We start from the raw sequence: 17,889 nt of genomic DNA on the forward strand, positions 1-17,889 counted from the left end.
CACTTAAGACTTCCAAATAGTTCCCAAGTATCAATCACTTTGAAGCACTGTAACAGTTTGCAAATTAAACAATTAATTTCTATGACAGAAATAATGAATAGATGTACTGCTACATTTTTTCCTCACAATACAAGAGCCTATAAAGGATAATTGAAAATACAAAATGAAGATTAACCATATTAGATTTATGGGCGACAGAAATATACACTTGAGCTTGCATTTTACCAGAATTCAAGCTGTATTTCTGCCTTGCATGTACAACCTCCTGCACTAGTCCTGCACTATTTTACGGAGTAGCAAAAAATTATTACTTGCTTTTCCTTTCCATATAATATTTTAAGAGTCTTGGGGACAGAAATGTTATTTATGTACTTGGTACAAGGCAAAAAGTTCAGTGATTGGGTAGGCAAGCTCTGGAATTATGGATTTTCAGGCAAGAATTGCAAATCTGTGAGTGAAGCTGGATAAGTACCTAAGCATAACTTTGCATTGCATTAATTGTTGAACAGCAATATAGAGTACCCTGTAGTACCAAGTTTTTCTGGTTGTATCCTTGCTGAGAAGCTCGCTTAGGAACAGAAGTTAAAAAATAGTCAGAGTATAATGCTTTGTAAATTCAACAATAGGCTATTAGGTCTCACTTTACTGTTTTGATGAGATTTGTGTTGAGTGAGATATAATTTCGTAAGTGCATAGACATGAGTTACCTTTCAGAATACTTACTGAACCTAAGTGTTAATATTACTACCAACAGATCCTGACAATACGGAATTCTACAGACACGAGATTAACACCTCTAAACTGCTATGTTCAGAAGTGTACTTTTACCATAGTCTTCTATTTCTTCATTCTTTATTTTTTTTTTTCTCCTGCTGGCTGAAACTTATCATTGTAACATAAATGTAATAACATTGAAAATATTAATATTCATGAAAACATGTTAACAGTGGAAAAATGACTCAGCTCTGTAATTTCTTACATATTCTATCAACAATCTCTTAAGAAACAGGTATCATCATGACTTTACACAAGTAGCACCATTTATTCAATATTGTAAGAAAGCACAGCAAACATGTTTTCAAAATTCTTATCTTTATTGTTTGCCTTAACTGTAGCATCATGTACGGCTTTCACTTCTAACAAAGCCAAGCAGCGGAACACACACAAAAACCTGCTCAAGATCATCATGAGTGGAACCTTGGTTACATAAATGCAGTACACACGAGTTAGCTTATCGTAGTATTTCAAGTACAGGTCACTCCAGTTTCATGCAGCTTTCAGGGATATTAAAAAGCTCAATTTTGGGGGTAGACAGAGAAAACAGCTACAACATTTATAGAGATTACTCATTTTTACATCAAATTCTTAAGTCTAAATTCTTAAACTACAGCAGGGACCCTTCTTCAGCAGAAATTTTTTTGCTCTGCAAAACAAAAAGAAAAAAAATTAGTCACTTTGCTGCATTAAGTACAACCAAGATCATTAGCAGACTAAGCACTTAGAGTGGCTCACACTGCATATATTCCCATTTCTGTCAACAGTTTTCAGGTTTAGATGCCAGCTCCTGGCAGGCTACCTGAGGTGAAACGTAAGTAGGTATAAAACCAATTACTTCTGTGAGGGCTTTGCCACTTCATATCCTGGCTAAAAACCTGAGACTTACCAGACTAGCCTGTGTGGGATCACCTAGCATGGCTACAGAAACAGATGTGGAAACCAAGACAGTTTGGTTTCATATCTACATATCTAATATGAATAGAATAATACCTATAATATCTATAGATATTATATCTACAAGTTGTTTATGAACTACTTTTAAAATGTAAATGGCTAAATATCAACTAGCAGTTTTGATGAACATGGTTTATCCTGTCACAGTCTAAATACAATTCTCTAAATTGCACTTTTTATATGGGTCTAATGTGTTTGTTATTTATCACATTTTGCTGGCTTACATCCAAAAAAAAAAAAAAAAAGCCCAAGATGGAAGGAAGGACAGAAGGGAGGAACAAGCCCAATTCAAACAGTTAAACCATAGGATTCAGACACACATTCTAACAGGAAAAATACAAGCGATGTTCACTATTTATCAACAGATATAACCACCATCTCAGTATGTACTGAGCACCTCATATGAGGCTGCGAGGGAGTCCTGACCTATTGGATATCAATGGGAGTTTAGGCTCTCCAGACACTCAGAAGTTATAATACAGCTGACTTTCCTATTTCAGATTTTAGTTAGTGACCCTAAAGCCTCCTTGTCCACCCCCTTGAGAGATCCCCAGGATTAAAACAAAGATAAACAGAACTACAATAGGATTACATTTCGGTATGCTCTCCTGTGCTTCAAGACAGAGTTTTACCTGAAGCAAATCCTTAACCTCTAAAGATGCCAATAATGTAGGAGCAGAAACCATGCAGGGATTCCCAGCAATGTTCCCGTGCCAGTTTCATTGCTTCAGTTTCATTTTCAGACCCTTGACCATGTTGGGTTGGTTTTATAAGAGGTAGTACTGCAGGCTTCCCTATTTTCTTAACAGAGCTTTTCCCTGCTCCCCTCACAGAGGCTGAAGTTTTCTGGACTGACTTGTCCTGATTTGCTAGGTCTTCCGGCTCCATACCAGCAGCTATTTGCTTCATGAGAGCATCTGCAGGAGCCTTTTGGCACATGGTGGCCTTCAACACTTGTGTGGATTCGCAAGCATGAGGGAGCTTTCTAAGTTCCATGGCAATCTGATTCCAGTAGAGTTTGGGATTGTTTCGGAAAGGACGACAGACTGATGGCTTGCCAGTGTATTCACACCAGTAGGACTTGCCTTGGCTTTTGCATTCAATTCTTAGTTTCATCTCCTCATCCCCACTCATGCTCATGGTGCAGACGTCTTTGGTTTTAGTCCGAAAAATGATTTCTTCACCATTGCTTCTCTTCTTTGGCTTCAGTTTCTGTCCCCATCCTGCCACACCACAGATCACTACTAGGAAAAGAAGGGCAACGCTCTTCATGGCGAGATCCTTGAGCAAAATGATCCAAGAAAGTGGAAGTTGTAAGTACCTGGCTGCTCACAATTTAAAGGCTCAGTGCACAAAGAAGCCTCTTTCCAGCTAGATGTAGGATGTAAATTTTTTTTATTTAAATAATAAATCACCCTTCAGTAGGCATGTGCCCATAATTTATAGCCCAAGGGAGTGTCAAATAACCTGTGAACTCCCAAGAAGGTAACAAGACAAATCTTGTAAACGCAGTTAAATACAGAACGATAGTTGTATAACCGAGAAGCACATTCCTGTCCAGGATGAACATGTCATATTTGATTTTTAACAGGTATTTTCCATTCTTCAGCTGTTTTAGAGCTATCTTCATGCCTGAACTTGTAAAGCCATGTTGAAGTAAAAAAGATAAAAGTGCCAAAACTATCTATGCAGATACGTCTGGATGATTATAAACATGTCCTGCTAATAAAAGCTGATTTGTGCAGTGGCTTTTCTGTGGATTTGCACAGTAAGGATGCAATTTTAGTACTTCATTTTGTCAGCACTTGACATACACTGTGGACACAGGGAAGAATCAACTGCACAATCTTTAAGTCATGAAAGATTTTTAGACTTGCAATATTTAAATACTTGCACAATTTAAAAATATATAGGGAATAAGGCTTTAGCAAAATAATGTAGGCCTAAACATAAGGCAGATGTTTGGAAATTTTATAATTACTGTTAATCCTTGGGTTATTTTCAGCCAACAGAACAAGAACTAGCTTATCACAGCTCTCAGCACCAGGGAATACACCCTAGGAGATGTCAAATTTACTTATTTGTGCTTTAACACATATTTGTGCTTTATCAGATTTTACTTCCACACTCCCTCCCCTTTATTTATTTATTTATTTTTAATATTTCCCTGTTTATAATAAATGAGACATAGGTAGGTCATAAAGCAAATACAAGAGAATATAAATATTTTTGTGCAGTTCTGTACTAACAGTTTCTGCAGTAGCTAAAAGCAGCAGAGCTATGGAAAGTCGTGGTAAGTCCCTTGGTGTTCAGTTGGTCACAAGGAACCCCCCTCTTGTGCTGCTGCACGATCCAGGACTTTTCTAGCTCATAAGGCCCTGTCTTCTCACCTGACACCCAGCCAGCCAGAAGAATCTTGTTGCCTATCTCACACTTCATTCCAAGGATTTCGAAGTGGTACTGGAAGCACTCAAAGACCTCTTGATAACTGAACGAATAAATGCATTGTGTTTACACTTTCTTATGCACAATAGCACTGAGAATTCCTGGAAACTAAAGACATTCGTCTCTTGTTCTCACTAATAATTGATGGAGTTCAAAATTACTTAAAAAATACTTTATACCAGTTTCAGATCTCTAGTTCTGAAAAGTTCTCAGGTGCAATCATGATGACAAATCAGCCTACAAGGACAAGGAGAAATATTGAAGCTTGGACTCAAGAGCTCTGGTGTACTTAAGTACTGCAGTTAATATGTTAACTGCAAACCGTTTGTCTCATTCCCATCCAACTTTTATGTCCTGCCTGCCTATGCTTCAGATGAAATAGCCCATGGTCTGTAATATCACTGGAAAACACTTGTCCTTTTATAGGTCGGGCTAGATTGCCAGCAGTGAACTGTGGGAACTGAAGGCCTAGAAAATAATTAATTCTGCTATCAGCACAACACAAACAAAGATAAGCACTAACAACTTGAGCATTTGCAGGATATGTAGGTGTTCCCCACAACTCATTAGCTCAAACCCTACATCTCTGCATAAATCACACCCTTTGTGGAATTCAGAAGCTCTCTCACACAGAGTCAATATTCTTTCAGTCCTTCCTGCTCCAGTTCTTGGTCTTTTATCTTGCATAAGCTAAAGTCATCAATAAAAGTAAGATATAGGATAAGTTTTTAGTCAGGGTAAAAATAACTCATTTTTGTAAGATTTTAACTGCAAATCTGAGACAGGTCTGCGTAGCAAAACAATTGAGAATCAAACATCAGTTAGTTAAGCAAGTTCTTTTTTATTTAAGTGAACTGGCAACATTTTCTCAAATTAAAAATAGAAGCTTTTAAAAATCTACAGTTCTGAACATTACATATACACATTATGCTACATACTGTCAATTAGAAATGTCTTCGTTTATGACCTAAAAATGAAAAAAATAAGGTTATTCCAGATTAAAGACTGGTATGACTTTCCAACATTTCTTTAAAATTATTTGAATGATTTTCAGGATTATCCCTATTTCAAGCTAGTGAACTTCACTGGAAACAGTTAAGAATACTGATATGCAAAGAGACACTATTTGAGATCAATATGCCCAATTATTTCACACTTTGTAATGTTTTACACTAGTACAATAAATACTTGTGGCTCTTTTGATTAATTCTGCTGTTAACTAATTCAGCAACACAACCGTATGCCAAAATTCAAAGCAATAATGCCAGAATAGAAATTCTAACTCCAGTTGCTGAACGTGTCTGAATTTCAATATTGGAAATCCTATTTTGAAATTATTTAACAAAAATAGTATCACTGCCCCTCAAAGAGGCACAGCTTAACAGTGATACTGTTAAGGATGTTACAGAAGTGGGTGTGAATGGGGAAAAGGGAGTCAGCGAATGTAAAGCATTCTGAAAATCACCAACATTGACATCTTTCATGCTCTTTTTGGGTACTACTGAACTCTAGAAAGCTTAGCTTTTTGCTGTATTAAGCATTACACATACTCCCGACCCTCCCACCTAAACACAGTTTCAAAACAGAAGTCTCCCTTTTAGGTCTATGCTGCAAAAAAACACTATAAATTAAATCATAATTAGAAAAAAAAAAAAAAAGGAAGAAAAAAATGCAACTGAACTTTCAGAGACACAAAGAGACACTGTGCATCCCATTACAATTAAAATTTAGTCCAAATTGTTCATTCAAGAGCACCAAATAGCAACACTGATCATGCTGGTAAATTCATTTGTGAAATGTATTATACAATATTAAAATCTTAACTAAACACTCATAAGTTTTAAGAAAAACATATATACAAAAGTCTCTGTATACAAAATGTATTTTTATGTAAACGTGTACGTACTGTATTTAACGCATCTCAACAATTTAAAATAAGAACTTGACCAATTGTCAAAGGACTAAGCAAAGTCAGTTAATCTAATTAATTTATATCCTGTGATGTAAGATAGAAAGCCCAGTGTAAAAAAGTAAAAAACAAAAAACCGTTTTAATTCAAGCCTTGAACAGTGGTATTTGAGAGGCAGTGCCCTGGTCACAAAAGATCCTGTACAGTAGTTTATGGCATAACATTCAATAGTACATTTGTGATTTACAGTGCGGGTCACATAAAACAAGTGGCTCAGTATTTTGAAGATGAATGTAAATGCCAATATTCTTGGTAGAGTAACGATACAGTCCCATAGAAGAATCTTGAGCCTCATTTCTGTAGCCTGGAAATAATTACAAAAACAAGTCAGGAAAACTTGATGAAGACACAATTCTAACGTAATTTAACCAGAACAAAGGCACAGATTTTCATAGGAACACAAATATGGTTCAATACGTTTTTAAAATTATTTTTAAATCTTACAACATTCACATTACTGAAAGCAGAATAGTCTTAAAAATGGGAAAGTAGGTCTGGAATTGACTTTAAAAGCTTATTGCTTACCCCTTAAAGTTTCCAGTATCTGTTACCACTGTTCCACAGAGCTATAAAAAAAAAAAAAAAGCAAACAAACAAGCAACACAAATCAGAATCGTAACTTTCTTTTGTCCACAGACAGAACAGAAACAGATTGTCTAGCTATAAGGCTCATTTGGTACCAAATCTTTCTCAAACTTCCACTTATTTAATGAAGAACTTTTCAAGAAAGAGAAAATAGTTTTCTCGTTTACTCCACTAACCTCTCCTCTTACCTTTGTTTTAGGATAGAAAGAAATGTTTGGGTTACCAATTCAACACCAATCTTCTTTGAAGAGCCTAATCCAGCCTCCAATTTTATTCTCCCAATGTGGTGTCTGCATTTGAGGTTATTTATATCTTTAACACTTGCTTTAACATGTATATCACCTCTATGTGAGGTATCTATATAAATGTAAACACACCTCATGGATCTCCTACTTGTATTTACATATCTCGTATTTATAAAGAGAGAGATTTGCATCTCTTTTTAGCAAAACAACTCAGCTGGTTTCCAAGGACAAAGAAAACTATGCAAAAGTGCAGGTGTACAGAGACCTATTCACAGTCAGATCTCCCAAAGTGTCTAAAATCCTTGCAGGAAAAGCAAGGATCATTTAAAAATAAAGAGCTTGCTCAAATAAAAATGAAGAATAAGACCCTACTCATACGAGAATCCTGGACTAAGGAACCCAATGCATGTATCTAACATAATCAGCAGTTTTTTAAATGATTTCAGTTAACTTTTCAGAAGAAAGTATTGCTTCAAACAGAATTCTTATGCCATCTTACAGAAGGCAATTTTGAGTAACTATTAAAATTTAGAAAAAGGAAGTCAGAATTGAACTAGTGGCTTTAAAAGATTATTTTATGTTAATTTTTAGCTTATTCAGGAACACTGTATTAACTATTAATCAATTCCTGAAATATCATGAAAAACATGCTCTAAACTTCAAGATTATTAACATTCATATTAAAGATTCAAAGATCAGAAAGGGACTTCTAAGGCCTGAGCAATTATTAGTTTCCTCTTATGTAAAATATCAAAAGTCCTGAAACAGTTCTTATATGTGCCGGTGGAGATTAGTTTTGAATTAGATACCTTCTAGATTTATTTAGGGAATCTTTAAACTGCAGCACAGACAATGACAATCCTGATCAGATCACTGAAAACACTGTTATATATAAATACTTACTTTAGAAGGAAATGCGGAATCCAGATTTGGTCACTAACAATGACTGTAAAATACACTTCTAACAAACAGTAACATGCAGCTGATGCAGCCATTAAAATCTGGCAAGATTTGCAAACTTTCCATTTTCTTGGTGTTTAATCATCATTGAAAGAACAATGCTATCTTATTCGTCTGCCAGCTCTCGACCTGTATTTTTTTATTCATAAAGTTGTAAATTAAGGCACGGGGAGCTATGTACTTTAATTACAGATTACAGCCTTCCTTAAGCAACTCATATCTTGCAAAATATACTATTAAAGTTGAGGGACACCCTATGTTATCTATAAAAAACTGAAAGTCTCACAACTAGCTAAGGTCTTACAGCACAAGAGTTGGAGACAGAAAAGAACACAAGTCTCCTGCCTTTTAAATCTAACTTAAATTTCTTGTTTTGTGATGTTACACTAACTCTACCCATGCGGAAACACCCATTTAATCTCTTCATGTTTTCTGCATATCCTGGATCATCTGCCTTTTGCACAGCAAAAGCTCTTCACTGCATCATCTAAAAAAATGTAATATAAGCACACTTACTCTGGTGACAGAGCAAATGAGCAATTAAATGCTATGCTTATTTGCAGAGTCTCTACAGCTCCTCATTAGAATTCAGGATGATCAGAAGAAAAAGCTGATTTTATAAAATTTGGCTTTTGTGTTTCATGCATTGCACAGGAAGAACACACACAAATTAATCAGTTTGTAAAGTTGCACCTGCTTCAGTCCTAGATAATATATAAAGAGATACGCTCATTACAGACAAAAAAAAAAAAAAAAGGAGCAAGAATGCATTCCACCCTATCACTTTCACCTGCCATCAAAATATTTTAATGTTTACCAATTATTTAGGGCAACCCATTGTGCTAGATAAATACCTAATTATCTGGATTTTATGTCCAAATGTAGGCAATTCCTTTGTTATGTTGCTGGAGATTATTACAATATTAATTGTTATGTAATGAAAATTTAAGAAATATAAATCATACAGCATTTTTTATAATGAATAATCATGCAAGAAACATAAATTATTAAGTGATTCACTTTAAAACGTGCAGGAAACTGGATAGGTGATTAATAGAGTAGATTAAGCAAGGACATGAAGGCATGCAGTTTCAGACTTGGTTTACCTTGTAATAACAGGATTGTGTATACCATATAAATGCTCTTTATGATAACCATTATTACCATTTTCCGTACTGTAATAAAATAAATACACCAAAAAAGACCATGTTAACTACAAGATGCACTATGTACAGTATGGCTTCCAAGACATGTACATGGATGATGGTCTTATATGTAAAGATAAACTGTTTCTGTACAGTAGAAGATAACTTTTCCTTTGTAACAATTAGGAGCTATGGAATAAGTATAACTTTACATTTTTTATATTTTAATATTCTCCATAAACTATTTATTAAGATATTCCAGTTGAGTTGAATACTCTAATATAAAGTCTGGTGAAACAAAACGTGTTACCTCTGTTGAAGTAACAAGTTATATTAAAAATATAAACCCTCCCACCTGAATAAAATAATTTTACCAAATACCAGCAAAAATGTCTTACTTTTTCATGGGTATAGTTTCGACACTAAAAAACATAAAAAAGGAGGAGTCATTAACCAGACAGTAAAATAAGTGATTAACTTTAGCTGTACATGCCTGTTTCTGCTCTACTGATTTCTGAATGTGTAATGAAGAATTATCAGTGTGAAATTTGAGAAATGCAGTGCACAGGCCAACTGAAGAATGAGTAAAACGAAGAGCAGAAAAGAAAATAGTAAAACCAAAACTGATGGGAAAATAAGTAAGAACAGTTATCATAAAGTAAAATGCCAAGTCCCTGAGACAGAGGAACTGCAATTGAAAAAGGAAAGACTGGTTAGGAATAACTAAGACAGTAAGGAAGCAAATAGTTAATTCAAGGAGATTAAAAAGCACAGTTCACCTAAACAGATAACTTAGCAAAGCTTAATTGGTTGCACATTGGAAGATATTTATATAAAGGCTGCACATAAAGCTCTGAAGACCTCATTCTGAAGTCATCTCTTGAAGCCAGAGCTAGAAATATCTACAATCATGGCAATTTAAATTCACCAAAGTCTACCTGCACGAAGCACTTTGCAGGCACCAACCCAAACCTGCAGTATTTCTCAAGAACATGCATTGCTCATCTGACAGCACAGAAGATTTAAAGATTATAGCACCTTCATGTGAGACACCAGAAAAAAACATTTAAACCCATTTGCCCTTTAGTTTGACTAGGACTATATACTTACTCGTCATACACATCCTCTGTATCCATTCTACGATAGTATTTGGAGAGTTTTACAGCAAAAATTATGGCAGGAATTAAAAATATTGAAGAGCCTCCCAAACCAAACCAGAAGGTATTCTGAAAAGAAACAAAATCCAGAGAAAAAAAAAAGATCACAGCACAGTTACTAAAAGAGCTCATTAGAAACTACTGTCAGTGGTCTGTGCACTGAAGCTCCTTATACTAGCATGGAACAGGACAAGCTAAGCAACCTCCACAGTCACTAAAGTAAAGAACACTTCTAAAGTGTTCTTTCTAAAGACACCACTATCTTACAGATGTAACCAAACACAAGACTGTCCAGAGATGCTCAAATTCTCAAATTCACACATGCATAATGTCTTAAGTAGTTATTTCAACTTAGTCAGCCTTGGGCTAGAAAGCGATTTTGTCTCTCAGCATTTACTAGTGTCATTTTTTCACTTTTCTCGCTATTTTAAATTAGTATCTGAGGTTCTTGCAAAAATCTGAGTTTCCAGCACTTTCTCAATGTGCTTTTTAACTTGTTAGCTGCAACCTGCTTGCATAACTAATTGTATTATCGCACAGATGAGCTGAGTTATCATCAGATGTTAGAATGATGGTTTTTCAAATTTGGTTTGTATCGCCTGGAGGCATTCTGACTTGTATGTGACTCAGATAGGTTCTATCATCAAAAAAACCACGATTCATCTACCGCTGGATGCTTAGTTGCTACTCAAAACTCAGAAGCTCTGTAATTTATGAGATGATCCACATGTACAACATGGTTCTGGTAGGTTAGAAAATTTTATGGCATTATCAAGGTCAGAGTGTCTTTGACTGGTTACATACATTTACTGTTAGTGTGACTGTTACCCAGCTCAAATTGTGATACAAATAATAGCTAGATGTTTCAGGTCATTTCCATGCATGTGGTTGCTTATTTTATTTTTAATATATGCTGCCCCATCTCCAAGCTCTTTTGCAAGACAAAAGGGCCAACACTGCCCTTGCATACTGATGCAAGTCATGCTCAGTCTCCACTGTACAAGAATGATTCAGTCTGCTACAAGTCAAGTGATAAAAAAATCCATTTACCTCATTCAGGTAAATTCTAGATTCCCGAAAAGATACTTGAGAAAGTTTTTCCTAAATATTTCTTTATCTCTCCCTCCACCTTAAGTTAGAAGTGGTTACTGTTAGAAACTTCAGATTTTTATGTTTTTTCTATTTCAAGGAGGTTCTGAATCATGCAAGCTGAAAACCATCCTTTCCAAAACTTAGATTCCAAATTAGTAGTGTATTTATTTCACAATACAACTTTGAAAAATATTTGCTAAGAAAAGTTGATTTTACAGGATTTATTTTACAGGATTCTTGCTAACAGAAGCCGAAGTTTAATGAAAACTGAAAACAAGTCCAGCACTGGTTGATCCAGGTCCTTGAATAACTTTGGATGTGATCCTTTACTGTCACACTTCTGAATAGTCTAGCCAGAATAACTGAATGCAGAGTTATGTTCAAAGAATTTCTCACTTGATGCCCTAATTTTGAGAAACAGATAAGATTTCTTACCACAGAATCAGTTACATAGCTGCATAAAAATATATCTACTGCTGTATCTATCACATTGGCAATAGGCTTGCATGCTGCTACCTCCATGGCAATCTGAAAGACATTAAAGAAAACAGTTTGAGTTATCTAACAGATTAAAAATAAGAACCTCAAAACTTGCTTACAGCTACTGTTTACTAAATTGTTCTCTCTCTCCCTTTCCAAATTCACAATAAATTCCAATGGGATATGCTATCAATTGAACTTAAATCTTTAAAACATCAACTCAATTTCTCAATGACTTAAGCTACAGAAAGAAGAACAAAACAAGATGCTAATGATATAATTTTGAACTAAGCAGTCTCAGTACAATTTTAGCACAAATGGTAGTTTTCAGGCTAGCCCTGGACAAAAAAAACAAACTGTACTAAATTGGTATTTTATTCCAATCAGTACTACTCATCCTTTCAATTCTACTTCATACAAAATTATTTTGAGAAGACAAGTTTTCTCCTTCCCATTGAGCACAAATATCTTACAAATTGAAATTACAAAACATACAATCAACGTAACTTTTCTATTACTACTATTTAGCTCCTTTACGTTTTTAAAAGCAGCTTCTCTCAATAAAGCAAATGCACCTTACCGACTCCTTCACCCAATCAATGTATTGCTCGAAGTAGCCAACTATGGTGTCCATGTACTTTTTTGTTTCCTAAAAACAGACAAAAGTAAGTGAACCTCTATCTCCATGATAGGTTAAACAAATGGAATTAAATCAGATAAAACTTACCTGGACAATAACTAGAGAAGCATTGTTGTTTATGAGAAGCTGGGCAGCATTAACAGCGCTAATGACGTTTTTCACCTTAACCTGGAGGGGAAGAGAAGGTGTTTAATATAAATAAATCCCTTTCAAGCTGTTACAGTTCTTCTGCAGGCACTATATATGATAAATTATTCTCTTGATACATCCATTACATTGTCTTGTGAACACCTGACAAAATATGCAATTACACTCTGCCTAAGGATCATGACCATCTGACAAAAACCTTTGACTACTAAAAGAGAAAAGTAGCAGTAGGTACGAACGGCAACTTTTCCTGGAACCTACGTAATTAGTTTATATACTAGACCACCTTTCTCTTCTGTTCTTGTTGTCTTAAGAGTAGAGATACTTTCATCTCTTGAGAAATCCAATCTTTGGGTCCTACGATAGTGGTCAAAATCACAAAAAAAAAAAAAAAAAAAAAAAGGTACCAGAGCCAAAGGCAGGCTGGAAGCGATAGAAAACTTTGCTGACAAAAGTAACCATCTCGTTGCTTATCCTCCTCACACCTCCAGAGCCCAAAGGCAGCTGGTCTCACTATGGTGCAGGCACTAGCTGCTATTTGAATGGGAAACTGGACACCCTGGAGAAGCTTCTACACAGTCACAGGCTCCCAGTGTTTGGCTGATGCTGCAGAAGCAGAAGGGTAATGACTACAATGCCAAAGAGATGGGGCCCAGTGGGAGCTGGACATTGGACAAGAGCTGGTTAAGAATGTGAATCACAAAGCTCTTGTCTCAGTTGTATTTTTGGGTTTTCTTTCTTGGTTGTTCCCCATCTCCAAGTTTAGCTTTCAAGGATTCTAGAAAATAAAAAGGCTACATTTTTACTAGCATTATTAGCACCATACATGGAACTTTACTCTAGTCTATTTTATCACCTGATAATTAAGTTTGTAATTCATATTTAAAAAAAAGATTCTTTCCTTCTCTCCCCCTCCTCTAAAAGGAAGGGAATGGCAGCATAGAAGAAGCTGTGCAGAGATATCTAAAAGCTTTTTACTACCTCACTGCACTACAATCTCTTCCTAATAACAGAACAACCAGAAATAGTCAAACCTGTATTGAAAATATGTCCTGTATATGGGGTAAATGGATTTAATACACAGTAAAATGCTCCTGTTGCCAGAAAAAAAAACTTACCATAAGTTCAGATGATGTCCTCTTCAGAAGCCTAATGCTCTGATTTAAAGTGCTCTAGTACAAAAGAGCGGAAAAAAAAAAAGATAAGTCATCACTAGAGGTAAGAGCCTACTTGTTGCAACACTGTATGTGTGCTTCAATTTTGTACAGATTATTTTGTTTGCAATATAACGTACCACATTTTATACAGTAACAGCAGTTATATTAACTTAAAACTAATAAATATATTGTGTTATTAACCATTCATGTTGGTGATTCAGTTACAGCACTAAGTCGTTAAAAGCTGTGTACTTGAAGACTTCAAATTAACTCAAATTAGTAACAATAAACTAGGAAAGATTTATTTGGGGGAAGAAAGAGAGAACAGTTGAAATTGGAACTGGGTGTCCAGAGTACAGCTTTGTATTTTGTGGTATTATTGTATATACAAATATACAGTATTTGTATATTGTGCAGTGTCAGAAGGGAAGAAGCACTTACCCTAGCTTTAACATATTTCTTGACAGTCAGTTTTGTAAAAGGAAAAAGAGATGAGAATAATTAGGAGTTAATTAGAAAGAACAGCATAGAATCAGAGGCCTAGTGCTTTTTTAGGAGGGCTTTGACAGGGGCAGAAATACTTTATCTGATGCTAAGATAAAATAAAAGTCTTCAAGTTATGTAGAGGAAAAAACAACAGCTAGCACGTATGAAATTCACAGCTTGATACAAATCAGTGTCTGGAAAAAAAAACATTCAGAAGGAGCCTTTTCACATCTTTAACAGCATCAACAGAAAATATTTTCCTTTGGCTCTAACTACGACTGTCAGAGCTTCAATTCCAGCACTGTTAAGTGCTTGTTAACTTCATGAAATGTGTGAAAGTCAAAACTACTTTTATTACTGAAGACAAATGGTAAGGAAAAAAGAAAATGGGTGATTTAAGATTAGAATTTTGGAAAGTTCTTCCCCGTTTCCTCTTTTATCCATATATAACCAAAAATATAAATAGGGAAAAAATGGGGCCATGATCTTAGGCAGTATTTTAAAGGCAGTATTATAAAGTAGTAGTATCCCACGTATGAGAAATGTTTATTAAATACAGACTTTAACCAGTTTAATCTTCAGTGACAATACAAATGCAACTTGTGCTTATATACTAGCAAGTTCATCTTTCTAAACTGCATTCAAGATTCAGAGAACCATTTTTTTTTACATATATGTTTTAATATTGCTTTAATATTTTACCATAGCTTGCTCTAGTGGAACAACTTGCTGGTTATGAATCATCCGAATATTGTTTGCATGTCCTTTTAAGGCATTTTCCAGTGCTCCTTTTGGCTGCAAAAAATGAAATTATTCAGTATTGTTCAATACTCCCAAAGCTTTCAAATAAAAGCAAAAAAAAAAAAAAAGTGAACCACAATGAAAGTTACACATTATAAACTGCATGGCTGCTAATGCTAACAACAGGCTATGACAAATGGAAATCCTCAACACAAAGGGAAAAAAAAATTGCCATATTAATAATTCAAACCTCAGAAACCAAAACATATATATATTAAACTGCTTGTCTGGCTGTAACATTATCATCAGATTTAATAGAAAATTTTCACAGAGCCCACTAAGTTAGTTTAAATACAGAAGAGGAAGCACACCCCTTGCTACTCTCCTCTCCTCTGGCCCGTCCCTGGTGCAGGGGTGCCCTCCTCTGGAACGAGCATTTCTCATTCACAGATGCTCAAATACTTTTGCTGTGTGCGGCATGGACATAGCCACTAGTCATCTGCTTTCTGAAGGGCAGTGAAGTCTGAACCCTTTCAGTTGGAAATGACTCTGTGAGGGCTATTTTTCCTTTTAGTGGCTTCCACTTTTCAGCCAAAAGATGAGCTTGTGCCCTGATTTTAAAGCCTGGATACCCACCTGGAGCTCACACTTGTTGCAAAACGCCATCAAAATTAAATGTATTTAGGAGAATTAAATCATTTCATCCACTTCTTTCTTCATTTTTGCCACCTCTTGGTGGCAAAAACAACTGGCTCCCTGAATACACATTTAACTCAATTTCAGAAGTAGAAGAATTTTAGTCCAAGACAAAACATAGACCTAAACCTGTTTTCTCAAAGGAAATCAGATTTCTCTGTTTTCACATCATACAATCCACTGGTACCCCAACACCACTTTTGGTTAGCAGGCTTGCTTGCCTTTCCTCCTCTGAAACTTCTTTTCCCATTTTGAGACCGCAGCCCTTGGGGAACTTAGGTACCTACAGCAGGTAACTACAGGCCCATTTCCATAGGACACAGTTTTAAGGACTCAAAAACTGCTGGATTTGCAAGAAGAGCTACCCTAAATGCAAGCCCTGGCTTGTGTAGAGATGAGCCCTCACTCAGGAAAAGGGGTTTCAAGATGTTTCATCTGGGGTACCCTAACAGTGCAGCTTTCTACTGAGAAAAACTTCTGCTGATACTCTTTACTGTACTGGCAAATAGAGAATAGGAAGAGCTATCATTTCATTTTGTGGAAAATTTACTTTTTGTCAAAATTAGATTATTTCATGAAAAGACATGCTAGTCAAATACCAGAAGGAACAAATGACAATGCGAATGGCTGTATGAATTTTGCTTCTCTGCTTCTGTACAGTGGAAATTACTTTTTCTGCAATGCCTATTACAGCAGCGTCTACACTGGAAAAGAGAATAAATCCCAAGGCAGCACTGTAATTGAGAATGGCAATGCATCTCTCACAGTACTTGTTCTTCTCCACTGCTGCCATCCAATCTGAGAGAACCAGCCTGGTGAAAAGTAGCAAAACGTTTTCCTAGTTAGACTTATGCCTTTTTAAAGCCAGTTTTATCTTTGGGGTACATACTTCTGCAATGTTTTTCTAAGGCCCCCCTGTAGCTTTTTCCAGCTTTGCCTATTCTTTCGATAGCAGTCTGCCAGGGATGCTGCTCTGTCTTGTGATCCTCTTTCCAAATGAGAAGGAAACAAACCCTCGCCCCCTTTACCCAGTTTACAGGTATAATGGCTAAATACTAAGAAATATACCTATTGTAAAGCCAAACAGCAAAAGACCATCATTTTTAGCTGTATGGCCAGCAGGCTTTGATGCTCAGACATGCGTTCATTTCCTGAGAAGTGCTCGTGTGAGCAGTCATTTCATGTTTTCTGTTCCGAGAGATAAGGGTGCTCGATACTGTCCGTAAGGCTACAGAGCAGCTTCAGTACACTTTGTGCTGACAAGCTGGATCCACTTACCTAATAATATCTGTGGGCAATATTGCTCCTTTCTTCATAGCATGACCCCTTGGTTTGATACAATTTTTTTTTTACTGTTTGCTTTTTCCAGTGTTAAAATGTACATTTAATTTTGTGCAAGGTGCCAGAAAATGCAATCTATACACTCAAAGTTAATTAATTCCAAAAGTTTTTAATGTATTCTTTAATTGATTGTTCCTGTAAGCTGTAAGAGCTATCACAATAATAAAGTAGAATTATAAAATACCCTTGGAAACCACCATCCATTTTGTAACAATCTAATATGTTGTATTGTGTTGGTTTTTTGTTTAGTCACTTTACAGATTACACTATATAGCAAGAATACACTCACTTACATACACTCTGAGAGAGAACACATTTAATATTGTATTTTTCTTTGTCTTTTATATGAAGAAATTACTCAGCCTGATCTATTCGCACTTCCAATGCTCCCTTTAGATTCTGCTACAAAAAAAAAAAAAAAAAAAAAAAAAGAAAACCCAATCTACCTGCACAATAGATTTTCTTTTATGGAGCTATGTAAAATGTACCTTTAAAGAGACATCTCAGAGGCAATTCTATTAAGATATAACATGTTGAAGAACCTCAGCTTTCACTTTAGAAAACAGCCCCCAAAACAAAAAGTCTCCATCTGTACAACCTTCAAAATGGTAGAGAAAAAATTGAAAATGGAAGTGAAGTGTGGCCAAAGCTATTGGTGTCTGTCCAAGTCAGCAGACAACCTAAATGAGCAAACATACAAAGTATGACTCACCCACTGTGCTTAAAGAGGATGATAGACACCATACAAAAAAAAAAAAAAACATGGGCAGACTAACCCCCATGTGAGTACAGGTCTGACATTTAAAAAAAAAAAAAAAAAGGAACAGGTGTGATCAATTTTTGCAAAAAGCTGGATTAAACATACCAGCCAC

General features: G+C 35.6%; 2 protein-coding genes across 8 annotated transcripts in view; both read right to left on the minus strand.

Moving 5' to 3' along the window:
- Window positions 1-2,018: 2,018 nt before the first annotated feature.
- On the minus strand, window positions 2,019-3,073 carry FGFBP2 (fibroblast growth factor binding protein 2). Its single transcript, XM_084517720.1, has one exon. It carries the CDS (start codon window positions 3,001-3,003, stop codon window positions 2,377-2,379), a length of 627 nt encoding a protein of 208 aa, XP_084373846.1. The 5' UTR covers window positions 3,004-3,073; the 3' UTR covers window positions 2,019-2,376.
- Window positions 3,074-5,778: 2,705 nt separating this feature from the next.
- PROM1 (prominin 1) overlaps window positions 5,779-17,889 on the minus strand; it is a 60,514-nt gene continuing 48,403 nt past the window's right edge. For 2 of the 7 annotated variants that reach the window (XM_084516837.1, XM_084516838.1), the window contains exons 19-29: window positions 14,942-15,034; window positions 14,195-14,212; window positions 13,715-13,768; window positions 12,537-12,617; window positions 12,390-12,458; window positions 11,765-11,857; window positions 10,191-10,306; window positions 9,479-9,502; window positions 9,042-9,110; window positions 6,671-6,711; window positions 5,779-6,449 (exon numbers count right to left, since the gene is read on the minus strand). In XM_084516837.1, coding sequence (XP_084372963.1) covers window positions 6,693-6,711; window positions 9,042-9,110; window positions 9,479-9,502; window positions 10,191-10,306; window positions 11,765-11,857; window positions 12,390-12,458; window positions 12,537-12,617; window positions 13,715-13,768; window positions 14,195-14,212; window positions 14,942-15,034 — 636 coding nt within the window. In that variant the 3' untranslated portion in view covers window positions 5,779-6,449; window positions 6,671-6,692. The other 5 variants (XM_084516840.1, XM_084516839.1, XM_084516841.1 and 2 more) reach the window with 5 other exon arrangements.

The sequence above is a fragment of the Aythya ferina genome, assembly GCF_964211825.1.
Source record: "Aythya ferina genome assembly, chromosome: 4".
In the NCBI taxonomy this organism is placed as follows: domain Eukaryota; kingdom Metazoa; phylum Chordata; class Aves; order Anseriformes; family Anatidae; genus Aythya; species Aythya ferina.

Coding starts and splice junctions, on each gene's coding strand:
- FGFBP2 (XM_084517720.1), bottom strand. CDS start 3,003: ATGAAGAGCGTTGCCCTTCTTTTCCTAGTAGTGATCTGTGGTGTGGCA.